The sequence below is a fragment of the Akanthomyces muscarius genome, chromosome 4 (assembly GCF_028009165.1).
Source record: "Akanthomyces muscarius strain Ve6 chromosome 4, whole genome shotgun sequence".
In the NCBI taxonomy this organism is placed as follows: Eukaryota; Fungi; Ascomycota; class Sordariomycetes; order Hypocreales; family Cordycipitaceae; genus Akanthomyces; species Akanthomyces muscarius.
The window spans coordinates 3,644,674-3,661,923 of record NC_079244.1 but is presented as its reverse complement, the minus strand read 5'-3'; the positions used below and the strand labels follow the sequence as shown (position 1 = coordinate 3,661,923).

The following is a 17,250-nucleotide window of genomic DNA, read 5'->3' as shown; positions in this document are numbered from 1 at the left end:
CTAAATGCCGGGACTCGGTGGCTAAGAGAGACGTTTTGGAAATCATCCACACCTTTAATGCTCACATCTCATTCTCTTTTAGATCCCACCCAGCCCATTCGTTCGTTCGCTTTTCGGGGTGGTTCTGTTTCTACGGTTTCAGTCCAAGCTGAAATAACTCAACTTCAACCACGGACACTTAGCGAAACCATTTAACCTGCCCCGCAGGACCTGGAAGCTCCTTCCCTCATGTGAAACGCTTGAATGAGCAACTGCCGAGCGATCTCGCGGCAGCGTTCGGCCCAGGCGCAGAGAGCGCCCCTCGACGTGAGTGCTTCCACAGAGGGACGTAAAGACAGTGCAGTATCCTCGACAGCGTTTTAAGACAGAATGGACGTCACAAGCACAGTTGCGAAGTAAAAACAGAATTGGTTCGTATTCATGGTCACGACAGTCAATACATCTACGTGGGTTGTCATCCAAAATCACACCCAACCGGCGCAGGTGCCACGACGGGGGAACTTGTTACACACTTGCGTCATTGTACCAGGTGTAACGAGAGACAACAGACTAGACTCCTAAAAAGGAGTCGGTTTTTCAAGATTCAAGGTGCAGCAGAGTCGTAAGAATTGCCATAGAATGGATAAATGAATCGTATACTGATAGCCTCCAATTTTGCTCAGCCAAGTCGACAGAAAGAAACCGTAAGCAGTAAAACAAAACAGAAGTAGATTATGCAATTCCATTATTCGCTAGAGAAACATGTGTCTGGGGCAGGCAAGGTTTCTACTCTTGTCCAATAGTCAACATGACATTGCCCGACAACTCATCAATCTTCATCGACGAGGCACCATCGCCCTTGTGCCCGGAAATGGTCTTGCCGACGAAGCCCCCCTTCTTCTTATCCACGACGACATCCTTGCCGCGGACGGTAATGTCCGAGGACATGGTATCCGCGGAAAAGGTGCCCTCCCAGGAGGCAGGATAAAACAGATGCAGGTTGCCGCTGATGGACGAGTGGCGCGACTCGAGGGCCGTCAGGCCACGCTCTTTCTTGTCGGCGAAGCGACGACGCTTCGCCTCGCGGACTTCCTGCTCCTCCTTGGTCTTGTGGTCCTCGTCCGTCTTGGGGAGCGAAGGCCGCTCGTGGGGGTTCATCTTGTCGGGGATGCTGATAAAGTGCGGCTCGGCGACCTGCACACGGTGGCCGCCGCTGGTGCTCTCTGTCTTGAGCAGCGGTCGCCAGCTGGTGTGCAGCCAGCGCTCGTCGAGCACAGGCACGAGCTCGAGCTTGAGGTCGCCCGAGGTCGAGGAGAATTCCGACGACGAGCCGGTAAACAGGTTGGCGGTAATGTCGCCCGATGTCGTCACCAGCTTGACGAGGTAGTCCCGGGGAGGCACCTTGGCACCGTCCGTTTCCGCGCGCTTGCTGCCGTCGTCAATCTTGAGCTGGCCCGAAACGGACGAGACGTCCAGCAGGCAAGACTCGGAGGCCTTGAGCACAACGTCCTTGTGGGTAATCTGCGCAGAGACGTCGCCCGAGACGGTGGTTGTTCTCAGCTTGTGGTACATGGGGAACCAGCCCTTGATGTCGCCGGACACGGTCGAGTACTTGTAGCGAGGGGCCTCCATCTTGTAGGGCTCGACGTCGGAGTCGTTGGGGGGGAAGATGAGGTTTCCGGCAATGGTGGAAAAGTCAACCTCGTTCTCGGCGCCGAGGGCGAGACCCTCTTGGACAAAGACATTCAGGGAGACGGTGTTGACGGCGAGGGCATTAACGAGGGCTTTTTCGGGCACCCAGGCGGTGACGCGGATCTGGATGCAGACGTCGCGAGACGAGTGATCAGGGACGACGCGTGGCGTGGTGACTTTGACGTGGTCGGTACCGCCATTGTTGCTGAATTCAACCTCAATGTCCAAGTCTTTGTAGTTGGCAATGATTTCGACGTCGATTTCCGCCTTGCTGGAGGTTGTCGATCGAAGAATAACTTCGCCGTTGACGTTCGGGCTAGGGCCGCTGGGTCCCGTCCAGCCTTTCTTGCGCATAGTCTGCTCGATGAAGAGCACACGGTCAGAGCTCAGGCTGGCATGGAAGGTCTCCTTGGGGTAGTTGTGAGGGCTGTCGCGGCAGGACCTGCCAGGGTGCCAGACCAGCTCGCTTTCGTCCATATCAGGGATACGGATGGGCGACTTGTCAATGATTCGTTTCTGTCACTGTTAGCAGGAGCAGAGTCAAATGTGTTGAGATGGAAACTTACTCTATATGAAGGGCCGGACATGTTGACGCCCATAAAGACGAGTACAATGGAAACAAAGACAAGGATTCCAAGTATCGTCTTAATCTTCTTGCGAAGATAACCCGAGTCGTGAGAGTCTCTGATGCGCTGCCAGAGAGGTTGCTTTGGGGGGTCAGAGAAGGGTTGCTGCTCCTGCTGGTGAGGTGACAAGAGTCTATCGTGTTCTTCGGGCACGCCCATCCTAGGTGACGTCGCCGAAGGAAAGGTAGAGTAGTTGAAGGTGCTAGCGTTGTTATCCGGTGACGACGGAGTATACGCAGGCGGCGCGTCACCCTGTCCGTTGTACGGGTGTGCGTTGTAGTTAGACGGCTGGTGCTGGGGGGGGGTATTGACGTGAAGATGCTGCTGTGAAGGGCCGTCCTGTACGCTCGAGCGGTGACGGCTGCTTTGTGCGTAGGAATATGAAGCTGTGCTGGGTGTGGCAACCGATGCTCCCGAGACGGATGGCGAGCCGGAGGTGTGGTAGTACGACTGGGGTTTGTGATGAGGAGAATGGGGAGAAGAGGTAGAGGGGGCGGCATCACCGACGGCAACGTCGCTATTTATCAAACGCTGCGCCAGCTGAGCCTTGGAGTCGGGGTCCTTGGTGAGGGTGGGATCTTCGACCAGGACGTTGGGTACGTAGGGCGTGCTTCCCGAGCGACGCGAGGCATGCTGCTGCTGCTGGGAAGTAGGGGAGACGGCGGCGGAGTCATCCTCGCGAAAGTATCCATCCGAGGGGGACAGGGCTGAGGCGGCAGAAGCATCGTCGTCGCGGCCTGCTGCAGCAGCGCCGGCGTCTGCAGGGTCCGGGTCAGAGTAGAGATTGTCCGAGTATGGAGCAGGCATGGCGGCGGCAGCGGAGGGGTGACGCAAGCAGCGCTCGCCCAGGTGGTGCTTGTGCAAGTGTGTTGTTCAAATCAAAAGGGGCTGATGTGAGGAGATTGTGAGTAATGGAATTGAGTCGGAGAGCGGGGAAAATGAGACCGGCTTGATGCAGAAGGAGAGGATGAAGAGAGAGGGAGAGAAAACGAGGCTGCAGTGAGCAAAAGTAGCAAGATGGGGGTGGTGGTGGTGGTGGTGGTGGTGGTGCCAGCGACGAGGCTAGCTACAAGTAGCAGACGGTGGCTGATGTTCAGTGGCCGGCCACCCTTGCGTTTCCAGGAAAATAAGCGTCACAATTGATAGGTAGTGAAAATTGAGAAATAGAGATGTGCGTAATTACACCGAGGCGATTGCGTGCGCAATTCCGCCTTTACAAAACGCCACGATGAAGCGAAAAAACGACCTGTTCAACCAGAGGAACCGGTAAATGAGAAACCTTCCCAGGCGGCTGAAGACGCTAAAAGACAGGCAGCCCCTCCAGCTTTCCAGCTCCGGGACCGCTAACCGAGACGAGACTGCAGCCTGGCAGCTCGGCGTTTGACGAGCTGCCGTTTGACACTTACAGCCGACAGCAAGCACCATCACTACAACAAAATCCCCAATGAATATTATACGACAATCGCATCAAGCTTGATTTCTACAACAATGTTTTCATCACCGATACCATCACAGAAAAGACCAAAAAAAAAAGAGCTCCCCAGCCTTGTTCGTCCCAGCGTCCCGCACCCCAGGCACGCTAGCCATAAGGCTGTCGTCAGCTCTCCCTCAAGTCCCCCGTCTGCTAACGCGGCCTGTCCCCACCGCCATAATCCTCACTCTGTTTCTCATGTCCCATCTTTCGTAGGCGGCGTACGCGTTCTTGCTGTTCCTTTTGAATTTATAACCAGATTTGCAAATATCCACTCTCCCTTCTTACATATGCGCCGTCATATTCGGGCAGATGTTCCTCCACCCGCCGGGTCCGACCTCTCGTCCCATGGTATCCCATTCTACAGCTCCGGGTACCCGCTCCGGCAGATCATGCCCCGGCCGGACCACCTCCGAGCCTCCCAGACTCGTCTCTACAGCACATTCATGCCACCAAAAGTCAGCACTTCAACATGTATTTATTTATTTGTCCATCATGTATGCAATTCTCATCTCCGTCGCGCCTTATCCAGAACAAGCCCACGAAAGAAATATACCCAGCCCTATTGTTTATATGTATGTATCAGTGTCAAAGTCTGCTCTCTAGTACCCAGACCAGTCTCTCCGGTCGAGACTCGTCCAAACCATGGCTTCGCTTTCGCCCCATTACGTTGAAAATATACTGTGCAAAAAATGAGTATCCCTCCTTGACTGTGCGATAGCCATCTGCGCTCCCTCATGCCAGAAACAAATAGAATCAAAAATGTGATGCAACATCACACGCATTGCAGCCCTCGTTTCGCTAATGCAGCCCGAGAACCTTCTTCGAGTTCTCATATACAACCCATGTTATGCTCAGCGCAGGTGCCACCTTCAGCAGGTTCGGCGTCAAGCCCTTGTACAGACCTCGCACGCCTTCCTTCTGTATCGTCTTTTGCGTTACATCCCAGATGCCGGTATATGTCGCCGTGTGCATCGCCGTGCCCTGCGTCTGCAGGCGCGTCCGCACCACGTTGAGCGGATACACCACTGTCGCTCCAAATGCACCCGATGTCGCACCAATTATGCCAGTCGCAACGTTGCCAATTTCCACATCGTCTTCGTGGCAGCCCAGCTGCTTGGCAATCTTTGCGCGATACGTCGTCTTCAGGAACTCGAACGTGCTCATGTCAATCGCGCTGTACGGGAACATGCCAATCAGGCCCATTGTCACGCCACGATACCCAGCGCGGATGCCGCCGTCGGCATACATTTTGACGGCCGTTTGCTTCATCAATGCCACGCCACTGAGGCCGCCCTCGACCGTCGAGCATTGCAGTCGGAATTTCAGAGTATCAAGAGGGTACACGCAGAATCTGTCATCAGTCAGTATGCAGCTCACCCAATCTCTGATCGCCGTCACTCACTGTGCAATCATTCCGGCTACGCCGCCAGCGGTGAATTTCGAAAAGCTGTTTATCCTTTGCGGGTCTCCATGTCCTTCCACGTTTGCAAACGCTCTTTTGGCTGCTTCATACGAGCCAAATTTGATCGCCGTCTCCGGCATAATCTTGACAACATTTAATCCGTTACCTGTTCATCGTGTTAGGTCATACGTGATGCGATACATGTGTGAGACTGTTCACTCACCAGCAAAGAAACCCCGGATTCCTCCTGACCGATACACATCTCTGATGGCATCACTAAAAGGTCGCGCCGCGTTTTTTAGCGCAGCTAGTGGCTTGCCTCTCTTCAACGCCGCTACCGCCGTTTCGCCGCGGTTTTGCGTGTTCACGAGTAAATAGACCTTTAATCGGTCGAGAGGCGCGGTTGCAGTTCGCGACACACCTCCAGCAATGGCACCCGCGAGAAAGTAACCTGGTTGGGGGGCAAAGTCTGTCAGTTTAAAAGATCTGGTTTTTAACCCAACATCGCCGTCTTCAGTCTCATCATATACTGGGGTGCCATCGCTGGGTTTTCTTCTTTGCAGTTTAGCGACCACGTCTGCCGCCGCCTCTGCGTCATCATCCGTCAAAAACATAACTGCCTCCCCCTCGTCTCTTGATGATGATGAAGAAGAAGATGATAATGATGGTTGCGAAGCACCATATGCTTGTGAAGTGTGAGGAGAGGGAGAAGGCACAGGGGTGGCTATCCTGAATAGAGAGCCAAAAAGAGAGTCAAGAAGAGAGCTGGAAGTGCTTTCCGTACCTAAGCCTTCCAAAGTATCATCGCTCACGACAGAATCGCCTTCGGGTGTGACATTTACCACAGCGTCGTAATATGTTAGAACGGCTTGCAGCTTCGAGTCTGCTTCGTGAGCGGGCATGAAGAGCATAAAATATCTGTTGCGCGGGAGTCAGCTGTGAGCGTTTCCAAAAAGTCATCAGAGTTTCGTGGCGGAAACTATTGCTGATCGATTTGCTTAGATTCGCTGCGGTGGTGTTGCGGACGGCGCACCAGGCGCGACGCCACATGACGGTTCAGTGGCAGATGACGTCGAACCAACCACGAGCACCGGCCTCAGGTTATCCGCCTGCAAAGTGCGCAGTTGACAGGATTGGAAAGGAATAAAACGTACCTCCACTCTTGATATGTAATATATCCATCGTGATTGACGTCCATGTCGTTGAAGAAGCAATCAAGCTTTTTGCTGGATACGGTTAGGCCGGCGGCCTTGAAGGCGGCGTTGAGCTCCGCCCTGTCGAGCTTTCCGTTGCCATCTTTGTCTATCGCCCTGAAGAGGGAGGAAAGTTCTCTGTCCGCACGCTGAACAAAGCTCTTAAACTCTGCATCGGATTAGTCCATAGTGGCCTTTCCGGGTGTTTGGGTTGCAAGACGCTGCTGGTGTTACCTTGGTATTGGATCTTGCCGTCACCATTGCTGTCGACCTCGTTTAGAATCTTCTTGACCATCGAGTCGGCATTCTTCATCGCTATCAAGTTTGAAAAAAAAAGCAGTCAGCATCTTTTCTCTCTCGCGTTGCATTGGAATGCGCGCGGCTCACGATGGTCGAGTCGACGGAAACCCCGCTGCAGGCCATTGTAGTCGAGATCACCGTCAGGGCTGGGCCCGAGGCAGTTCCAGAGAAGCTCGAGCAGGTCTTCGTGGTCATGCTCAGGGCTGACGAATGCCCTCCTCGCCTCCTGGATCCCCGTGGACACACTCATAATGGCACCAGCATAGCTCGTGGCAGTCGTCTAGAAGGGGGCGGTCGGGAGCCCCGGGGTGTTGGATGGGGGGGGGTCGATCGCGTTTCGCGTTGTCGGAGGCGCAATGCTATAGCAGCATGGTCGGGCGGGACTGCTATTTGCTGAAAAGCTGCTCTGCAGGGTACACAAAAGAAGACTGCTGCAGCTTGTGTGGTAGTATTGATGCAGGTGGAATGAAATGATGGCAAGCGTCGGATGGCGTCGAAGAGGCTCTTCCCTGTCTGTCGGAAACCATGTCGGTACGTAAAAAAGTGAAAGCCAAGCTACCTGTGCTCCGCACCTGGTGGTGGTCAGCCAGCCAATTTGCAGCTACGCCGGTTGGTGGACAGACGTCCGCTCGGACCTAGTCTAACATTCTGCCATACAAGTTATTGGGGAGTTTGTTAGTGTACTCCTCAAGTTTATCGCCCCGCAGAATCTCCCTACCTTATCTGCGTGTAGTACAGGCATCTCGACACTGGCAACGAGAACTTGACCAGCATGCGGTAACCGGACATCCCCGATCTCGACAGCCAGCCGCCGACGACTCCAGGAATCCCGGCCGATCCTGTACATGCTGACTCCAAGGCCCCTCTCCTGAGCTTCATCAGGGCGGCAGCCCGGCGGTTGCCCAGCATGTCGGCCAACTACTGGGACTCGACGCAGCGGCGCTATTGGCTCTTTACCAAGGACCAATTGAACACGATGCGCACCAAGCTCGAGGAAGACAATGGCGATCTGGTGCGCATGTTTCCTCTGTCGCAGCCCCGGCACCTCGCCATCTTCTTCAACCAACGTGCGTCTCCTCACAGTCCCCTTGCCGACACGACCCTGCTAACCTGTTCCCTCCCCATTAGAGCTCATCCGCCTCGGCAAGCGCCTCACGATCCGCCAGCAGGCCATGGCCACGGCCCAGGTCTACCTCAAGCGTTTCTACTCGCGCGTCGAGATCCGCCGCACGAACCCGTACCTCGTCATCACAACGGCCATCTACCTCGCCTGCAAGATGGAGGAGTCGCCGCAGCATATCCGCCTAATCGTAACCGAGGCGCGCCAGCTCTGGCAGGACTTCATCGGCCTCGACACCTCGCGCATCGGCGAGTGCGAGTTCTTTCTCATATCCGAGATGAGCTCCCAGCTCATTGTCCACCAGCCCTACCGCACCCTCACCTCGCTCCGCAGTGAGCTGGCCCTCGTCGACGAGGATGTCCAGCTTGCCAAGTCGGTCATCAACGACCACTATATGACCGACCTGCCGCTACTCTTCCCTCCGCATATCATTGCGCTCGTCGCCATCCTGCTGGCATTGGTTCTGCGGCCGAACTCAGTCGCCCCTGGGCAGCAGGGTGCTGGCGCGGCGGCCGCAGCGGGGCTGGCGGCCGCGCAGGCCGCGCTCAGCCAGGCGCAGGGTGGTGGTGTCATGATGCCAGGAGGAGGCGGCATTGCCGGTTTACCGCCGCCCCCGCCGCCGGTTGTCTCCGGGCAGGAGGCGCGTGAGAAGCAGCAGGAGGCGCGCATCACCCGGGTGCAGCACTTTGCGGCGTGGCTGGCCGAGAGTACGGTCGACATTGCGTCTATGGTGGATGCGACTCAGGAGATTATCTCGTTTTACGAGTGCTACGAAAAGTACAATGAGAAGCTGACGAGGGAGCAAATCAATCGTTTTGTCAAGGCAGGCAGCTTGGATCGGTAGACGACCTGAGGGAGTGCAGGTTTCTTACGAGGCATATGATACCATGGGTTATGGCGTATTATGGCGTTTGAATTGGTTCTGTTATATCAGATGTTACAACTTAAATCCACATACATTACATTGCAGCTCTGCCATTTGGGTTACAGAATGTGTCGTTGAAGCTGGCGTAAGTGATGCAGTGTACTGACCGTACTTCGGCTCGAATAATGTGAAATCAAATGGCTCTTTCGTCGACAATCGACTCTTCAGCAAAGATGTGGCTCACGCTGCACGGTGGGCAGATAGCCGCCGCTTTCCAAGGCTGGGCAGCATGTCCTACTTCCCAATTCTTGACATCGGGCCGATGCCACAGCGCACGGCGCAGACATGCACTGGTCATCGTTCACAATTCATTGTGAATAATCGGCGCATTGTATCAATTTTGTTTATTTTGTTAGCAGCAGCTCCGGCTATAGTTGTGCTTCGTCGTTCTCCATGAGTGGCCATATCTGCGGCCATGACACCACAAATAGAATCATACACGCAAACGCTCTTCCAGGCATCTCCAGTCTAATTTTTAGACTGGCTCATCCGTATCAGCCTAGTAATCGCTCTCAACAACTCGGCAAGCCTTAGCTGAGCTGCCCGCATCATCCGACTCCCAAAGACAACCGTCCCAGAGATTCGTTTTCGGAATGAAACAAGAGCTGCAGCCCGCGCAGTCTTTTCAATCCTTGGATCTTACTTTTGCTACACACGACAAGTTGAACGTTCTCTCCTCAATGAACGCTCAGCTTTATATAGAGGCAAGCATTGTATACTGCTTGTTCTCGCCAGTACCTTAAGCTGGTCCGTGTCGCGGCAGACACATATTCCGTATCATATCAAGCACTGTTACGAGGCTCTTCGATGTGGAAGCCACTTTCCAGCAAATTTGCACATTCCATGAGCCACTTTACGTTATACATCCATCTACAGAAGACAACCTGAGCATATTTTGGCCGCCAAGTCAAGTCGCATTCCCGGTCTGGGGGTCCAGCCAGCCACGGCCCGTGAAACCCGATTTGACCGCATGATTCGCCACCGATCTGAGCTGCGGTCTAGTATCCTAGCTGACCTCTAATTTCTAACTAATATTGAAATGTGCCGTCGTGTGATGTACCGTACCACAATGTCACCCAGGACTGCCTGTGCGTTCGCTCTTTGTCGTATCCTGTCCTGGCTGTCTAGCGAAGGTGTCGGACCAGCCCACTCCTAGTGTGACGAGGCTTGTATCTGCGATGGCAGTACAAGGGGGTGTTCCTGGTATATAGCGAGGTTTACATTGCGGATCGAATTGCCTCTTTTGATTTACTACCCAGGTTGTGCGAGGTGCACTACTTATGCCGTGCACCTCCGGATGTCACAGGATACTATCCGGTTGAAAAAAGAAGGAAGACTTGATGGCTAGAAAAATTCGCAAGTCACGCATGATGTGTGTTGAGTGGCGGTGAACTATTTTTTTTCTTGGGCATCGCATTAGGCGCTGGTGGTGGCTTGCCAGCCTCCTCTCATCATCGAGAAAAAGCGCTGCTTGGCTATTCTTACAGATTCTAAGCCCGGTCAGCGACAGGGATGTGGTGACCAGCCCAACTTACCAGTCGGGTCTAGCTACTTGTACTCTGTACTTGGTGCCGCAGATGCATCTTCCAAGACCCAGTGTAGTATCTCATTGCTTGCGCATCTGCCAGTACCTATCAGTACATGATGTGCTACAGGACCCGAAAACTTCCTGCAGCGGCATGATGTGGCTGACCAGTAAAGGTCCTCGTAGGGATGTCGTGTGGGCGACGGCGACTGTGAGTGAGCAAGTAGGCTATCCGTTCTAATGTAGGCGTAGGGCCGTTGCTGATAAGGTCGTGCTACCTGTGAACATACGGAGACTGGTATCTAAACCGAGTAGCAGGTTTCTCTTTTTCCCTTTGCCAGTCCCGTTGCCTCGCCGGATTGAGAACAGGCGTAAGCCCGGATATCTCCTCTGCATGGGCTTATTGTTCGTGAAGCTGCTGCTAACTAGTGTCGGCTTGTGTACGAGGTACAGATCGGGCAGTGGCACAGGGAGGCTGGGAGTGGGTAGGCGGCAGGCAGAGCAACGCCTTGATAGACGGACAATATTGTGGAGGTAAATTCGTAGCTCTTCCTACACAATGGCAAAGTAGAGACAATAATTAATTTTACGAAGACCGTTTTGTCTCGTTGCCGGTGAGGAACCCATAATTCGCATGCCGAAGTGGGTGGAGGGAGCCGTGTGCCTTGGTGAAGGGCGGGAAGAATTCAGAAATCTATAATTGGAAGAATAATAAAAGAAACGGAACTGGGGACAGTTGGGGGATAGCTGTTATGGCATGCCGCTTCGGGGGCGGACGGAATTCCCCAGCCGGACAAAGTGAGTCAAGTAATCCTGTCGCCTGGTGAGGAAGCCAATATTGTGCGGAACAATTGAGCAAGTACTGGAATTCGTGAACTCCTAGAGTACTGACATTGCTTCCTCCCGATGGCATCGTGAATCTCGGGAGGACAAGCCATGGCATGAGTTTTGTGACGATAGTCCATGGTGATATTGATGATATGCGCCAGCAAGACTGGCTGCAGTTCAAGCGAGCAGCCGGTTTGTCTCATGTTCTGCATGCATCAACTTCGCAAGGAGATTGACCCTAGCGAGGTGGCATACGGATAAGCTTAGGCTTGGTGCAGAGGGATCGGGGGCGAGGCTGATTGCTCATGTTTCGAGACCTTGTCTCACATCGCTGGAGCTCTCCCCAGCTCTCGGCCCTGTGCAGGCAAAGGCAAGCAGGCAGGTAGACGCAAAGAGGGGTGAACACTGTGTGAGGTTTTGACACTGTATGAGATCCCTCCAAGTGGAACAAGAACAAAAGGGAGATGAAGCTCAAAGGTTGCGATATGCGATACTGTATACCATGCAGAATACGAGGCCAAGGGACGTCACTGGCTTCGGCCGGTTTCGATGGGCTGAATGCTCTCACCAAGGCAATTGACGACTGTGCCGGAATATAGTCTATCAGCGGCGCAGATGCGTGGGAGTCGATAATAGGTCGGCATTATCAAGCCACAGTGCCATCATCTGGCATGACGAAAGTGGCCAAAGGGGTCGCCGGGTTTCACTATGCGCTCGCAGCACAGCCCACAGCAGCCTAGAACCGGGGCGCCAGTTGGCCACCGGCCAGTTATGATGTCGAGCGAGCACACCTCTTCCCTTGAGTCTTGCACTGGGCCTGGTGGCACTGGGGAAGAAGGTTAATGGCGTATCTGATACTATGTACCCCTCTTTTTCCGGCATCGGCGCTGAGAAGGTCATGAGGATACCGGCGAGTCATCCAGGTGAGGGAGAGAGTAAGCTTTAGCATTTGACTGTATGCAATACGAACAATGGGTTCGGTTAGGTCACAATTTGATGGAAGAGGCGAGCAGCGTGAAACCGTGGGAGTTTTGAGGAATAGGTGCTGGCTGGTAGGCTGATGGTGTCGTGATAACGAATGCACATGTAGATCGAGAGTGGCCTGCATGTCGGGTAGACGCCCAGGGCAGGCGGAGATGGTGCTCGTCCCTGCTTCCAGTTCCTGCTGCGAGCCGTCCCCTGCTGGCGGCGACTGAGCAGATACCCTGACACCCTGCCAACTGCTTGCCTGCCACGCCTGCCTCCCCACGCTCCCCTCCCTCGCTCATCGTGGCCGATGCTGTGCCTGTCTGTCCGCAGCTCACTAGTCGACTGCTCGTCCAGCCAGAGTTTCGCCACCGCCGGCGCTAACATGCAGGACGAGGCCAGTCTTGGCAGGGATCAGTGGCTGCTGCTGTGCCTGGCAGGGCGCCTCAAGCACTGGAGCCCTGAGCCTGGGAGGACCTGGAGAAGCTGGCACTGTGAAGCAGGCGTCTGGGCGGACACAGTGCAGACACCGTGGGCCGTGGCAGCGCTCTGCCAATCCCAAGCCTCTCCAGCAGGGTTGAGCCGGTTTGGGCTCAACTGACGCAGTTTTTATGGAGCATCCCGAGGCGGCGAGAGCGGTCAAGTGACTTTTTTTGTTTTGCTGGAATGGAGGACAGCATGCTCAGTGGAGCAGAGTGCCTGGGGTCATTCGTCCCTCGAGCGGCCGAGGTCATGCCTGTAGAGCCCTTTGCATTTGTGTTGACGTTGTTGATGTTATCTGGCCTCGAAAGTATTCGTCCAACGATGCTCTGCAAAAATGCCGACTTGTAAAGTTCTCCTGAATTCTTTCGCTCCCTTCTGCGCCTACCGCCCAGCCACCTTTACGGCATGAAAACTGATGTGCAGCCCCCTGCAAGTTGCCGCCTGACCTGTAGATGGCCGCCGCAGAGAGTCCTGCGCAGGCTGAGTTGGGTTTCCCGCTGCACTGTGTTGGCACTGTATTTGCCTGGCAGCAGTGGCAACGGGGCCTTCGCCATCTGCTGGGCTGTGCGTGCGCTCTACCAAGTGGGAATGGTGCCCGCCTCGTCGGCGCCTCTCACTGGCCAGCTACAAAAGCTGATTGCACCACGACGACAGGGTTGCAGCTTACGAAACGGCTAACCAGCTCGCTGCCCAGCAGGTTTGGTGCCAGTGCCAACCTCAACAACTGTTCCAGCAGTCAGCCCTCCGGACAGCCCAGTGCAATCACGCCCAGCTCACACCGTACCGTTGGGGGCCCACCCAGTAATCCCAGAATCCCCTCTAGTCTGTTTGCAGCTTAGACCTGCCCCCTCACTGACCAATTAATGGCTAGTGGCAAACATGGTGGATACGGCTTCTGTTGTTTTATTCGATACTCGCCTCACAGCCCCACTCGCCATGCCACCCTCCACCCAAACCCCGGCACTGCCGTGCTCGCCGCAAAGCTTCTTTGTGCTACAGCGCTTCGCTCCAGGGCCTCTGGTGCCTGTAAGCCTCCCATTAGCAGCCTGTCCTCACTGAATTCCACTGTCCTGTCCGCCTGTTGAGGCCTGCCCACCGCATTCTCGTCAGTGCATACCTCCATCTTGTCCGCCCACATTTCCGTCCTCACACCCACCTTTTCCTCGCCCACCCAGGTCACCCAAGCCGAAACCATCCCCCCTCCCACACCCACCACTGTCCAACCTTTCTTTTCTTCTCCTCCTCCTCCTCCTCCATGTACCTTCTCCATCTTCCATTCTCATCTCTTCATTCTGTATCACCCGCTGTACACTTCTTTGCTATATAGCTTCATCATTTTCCGCCATCTTCATATCAAATAGAGTTCATCACACTGCCCAACACGATTCTTTCGGACCCATACACTTTACCACCGCCGTTTTCGATTCGCACCGGACACCATCACAATACATACCATGGCTTCCTACTACCCATATGGCGCCATGCCGGCGCAACCCGGCCCCGTCTCCCACAACCACCACGGCGGTCGCAATCGCCGGACAGCTCGCCTCTCCGTCTCTCAAAACTCGCAGCGGCAGTTCCGTGGCGTCCGTGGCATGAAGGAGATCAATGAATCGGCCGCCCTCTCCGCTTTCCGCACCAAGTTCGAGGCCGTCCGCTCGTTTGATCTCGAAGATGACATGGAGTTCTGCCCTGGTCTCCTGACCGAGAGCGACGTGAGTAGCGACCACTCTTCTGGCGCATCCTCCCCGACCTTCTCTGACCAGTCCCTCCAGCTCGTCTCCATTTCCTCGTCGGAGCGATCCTCACTGGCCAGCAACTCGCCAGAGTCTTCGCCCACGCAGCAGCCGCAGTCCATTACTCCCGGCTTCTCGCTCAACTCTGCCTCGCCCTCTTTCATTCCTCCTCCTTCTCTCCAGAGCCAGCAGTCGAGCTTCAAACTGCACCAGCCCGCTGCCAGGGGTCGCAATGCCATCCCCATCATCAACCCCCTCACCGGCATTACCATGGCCAGCCCGCCCCCTTCCATCTCCCCCGCCAGGATGCAGCAGAACATGGGCCGTCGCTGGTAAGACACTGCCGCTTCCCGCCTCGTGTGCTCTCTTGACGAGTTGCGCTGCGTAGACGGGAATAGGCGGTCGTCTTGCCACGGCCCCACTTCCGACTGAATGCCTCCCTGTATTCCTTCGGGCGCTGTTCATTTCTGGTGGGCGTGATGGAAAAGAATAAAACGACCAATTCTGGTGTGGTTTCTTCCTGGCTGGACTCCTCTTGCAGAGCAAGTATTCCCCTGCGGCGAGGACTGCGAGGCCTCGTCCGCCGCTCGACTGCTGGCTCGCACTGTACAAGCAACTTAATCGACATACCCCGTTTCAGTGTTTTATGCACGAGAACTTTATATGAGGATATACCGGCGCGTTTCAACGAAAAAAAAAGATCGATACCACACTTGCTTTGGATTTGTTTTATTCCCATTTTCATTTTGTCTGCCTCGATAAGGCACTTGAGACATACACGGGCGTTTGACACGGAAGAACTACTTTTGTTTTTTTGCATACACATTGGTTTACATTTGGATCTCGAAGCGATGTCTGCGTTTTACGGCTTTCGCATGCTTGTGTCTGGGGCGCGGCACATCGCATCACAAAAAATTTGTGTGGTCTCATTACGGAGATGAGGCTCCACGGCATCAAATTTCCAAAACAGACTCTAGAAAGGCGGTGTTTTTTTTATGACTGGGGATACGACCGGGTTTTTATTATTCATGGTGTTCATCACCTGGGCAATTGTTTCTTGGGTTGGCTGCCGTCAAGGACGAGCCGAAGCACGCTTCTTCAAACGAAGCCTGCCGACTTTGGTGTTATCTTTTCTGCGTTGCCGTGTTTCGGCTGCTTATTTCTGTGCGACGATTTGTTTTGGGAATGCGACGCTTCTGTCTCATTCTCTGATTTGTTGTACAAATGACGGCGAGCAACTTGAGAATTCGGTCCATCCATCATTTCGGTTTGGGACTACATTTATTACCTTATTATTTAGTATTGCCTGCCGCGAGCGGGCTTGGCAAGACTTTTTGGTTTATTGGCATCTTCTGGGAGAAGGGTTCTCGGCCTTGGGTTTGATCTTTGCCTTTATATTTCTGTCCCTGGCTATGGGACTAGCATGTGTTGTTACTTTGTTTTGTTTTTCATCCTGGGAGCATCTGCGAGGTTTTTATGATTTGGGTATTTGATGGTAGCAGAGGGGCCCTTTATTGCTGGCTTATTGTTGGAACCATTGAGTTTCGTGGTGTTGCGACTTTTGAAGTGCACATATTTTGGATACGGCGCTGGTTGATACCGCGGCTTGACAGCCTGCAGATGAATACATGACTTTCTACTCTTAATATGTTGTTCATTGACACATTGATGTGCCTTACGTATACCACTACTGTTGTAATTGTAGGTGTTGCCGTTGTAAAGTAGATTACAGGCTAGCGTGCCGTCGACGCTCACGATCAAGGCTGGCGCCGTGCATGGGAGCATCGACGAGACCACCTTGTTGCGACGTTGAGATCCGTCAGTGGTTCATCATCGAGACCCTTGCCGTGTCCCTGCATCGATGAATAAAGATGTATCCGCCAAGTTGTCGCCGCCACGGTTCAATGGGGGCCAGGAGCCGATGCTGTTGTCATGCTGACGTCACAACACCACCAGGAACAGCTGTGATGCACGCAAATGGGCATTTGGCAATTGGATGCGTCTTTTTAGCATTTATGGGCCGTTTGCCTGTTCCTTTCTTTCTTTACACTCTTCATCAGCCTTCTTTTCGACCACCAAACATCCGACTACACCCATTGTACCGCATCAGTCCCATCAATCCCATCTCCAATCAACGTACGGATCACAATCCTTGCAACTGACCGGTATCAATTACTGACCAAGGCGACAAGCAGAATCATGCTTGCCTCCAGGACCATTCTTCCCCGCGTCGCTCGCTGCGCCGCTCTGCCAGCATCACGCATGCCATTTTCCTCGTCGCGCGTCCTCTCGCACAAGGAATCCAGCTCCAGTACGTTGCACCCCGTCTTCTTCAGGAAGGGGAGAAGAAGAAGAAAAATAAACTAACGCAATCAGCCACAGACGACGACGTGGACAAGCACAAGCTCGACTCGCTCCGCAAGCAAAAGGACAGCGCCGGGCACTGGAAGCGCGAGCTCGCCTCGGACAGCGAGGAGGCCGTCAAGGCGGACAAGGGCCACGGCGCGGCCAGCGAGTCGGTCGAGCAGCTCCAGGAGAGAACCAAGAAGATGGCCGAGGAGTCCAAGAAGAGCGGAACAAGTAGCCACGAGGGCATGTAATCTATCTGCATAATTTCTTAACAGAGCATTGTGTGTTTTTTTAAACAAATGGTCTCTATGGACTTTACGTACAGATAATATGTGTGGTGATGTCAACATGCGGGTTATCGATGCATGCACGCGTCACCTCACCACTTGATCATATCAAAGCAATATCGGCCTCCAAACTTGAAAGTACACACCATCGAAGATTTCATATCAAATAGATGTCTAGTGATTTAATTACCACCTCCAAGCGCGGAGAAACCAACCCTTCAAAATGCGTATTTCTTGTCCAGGGTAGCCCGGTTACCGAGGTGTTGCTCCGTTGTTTCGGCCGCTCCCAGCCGTGATATCGATAAGACCCCAACCAAACTCCCCCAATTTCCATCACGCAACGACGACTGCTTTGCCCACGACGA

General features: G+C 54.1%; 5 protein-coding genes across 5 annotated transcripts; 3 read left to right on the top strand and 2 right to left on the bottom strand.

The window, feature by feature from the left end:
* Positions 1–765: 765 nt before the first annotated feature.
* LMH87_011931 (uncharacterized protein) lies at positions 766–3,104 on the bottom strand (the record flags this gene model as incomplete). The annotated part of the gene is made up of 2 exons (XM_056201151.1): positions 766–2,187; positions 2,238–3,104. 2 exons carry the CDS (start codon positions 3,102–3,104, stop codon positions 766–768), a joined length of 2,289 nt encoding a protein of 762 aa, XP_056052931.1.
* Positions 3,105–4,569: 1,465 nt separating this feature from the next.
* On the bottom strand, positions 4,570–6,916 carry LMH87_011930 (uncharacterized protein; the record flags this gene model as incomplete). Its single annotated transcript, XM_056201150.1, has 7 exons — positions 4,570–5,122; positions 5,174–5,339; positions 5,397–5,624; positions 5,958–6,091; positions 6,328–6,535; positions 6,601–6,681; positions 6,754–6,916. 7 exons carry the CDS (start codon positions 6,914–6,916, stop codon positions 4,570–4,572), a joined length of 1,533 nt encoding a protein of 510 aa, XP_056052930.1.
* Positions 6,917–7,573: 657 nt separating this feature from the next.
* On the top strand, positions 7,574–8,630 carry LMH87_011929 (uncharacterized protein; the record flags this gene model as incomplete). Its single annotated transcript, XM_056201149.1, has 2 exons — positions 7,574–7,733; positions 7,795–8,630. The coding sequence occupies 2 exons, from the start codon at positions 7,574–7,576 to the stop codon at positions 8,628–8,630; spliced, it is 996 nt and encodes a 331-aa protein (XP_056052929.1).
* A 5,337-nt stretch (positions 8,631–13,967) lies between these two features.
* LMH87_011928 (uncharacterized protein) lies at positions 13,968–14,585 on the top strand (the record flags this gene model as incomplete). Its single annotated transcript, XM_056201147.1, has 2 exons — positions 13,968–14,228; positions 14,289–14,585. The coding sequence occupies 2 exons, from the start codon at positions 13,968–13,970 to the stop codon at positions 14,583–14,585; spliced, it is 558 nt and encodes a 185-aa protein (XP_056052928.1).
* A 1,525-nt stretch (positions 14,586–16,110) lies between these two features.
* Positions 16,111–16,849, top strand: LMH87_011927 (uncharacterized protein; the record flags this gene model as incomplete). Its single annotated transcript, XM_056201146.1, has 4 exons — positions 16,111–16,122; positions 16,360–16,385; positions 16,445–16,560; positions 16,626–16,849. The coding sequence occupies 4 exons, from the start codon at positions 16,111–16,113 to the stop codon at positions 16,847–16,849; spliced, it is 378 nt and encodes a 125-aa protein (XP_056052927.1).
* Positions 16,850–17,250: the final 401 nt, after the last annotated feature.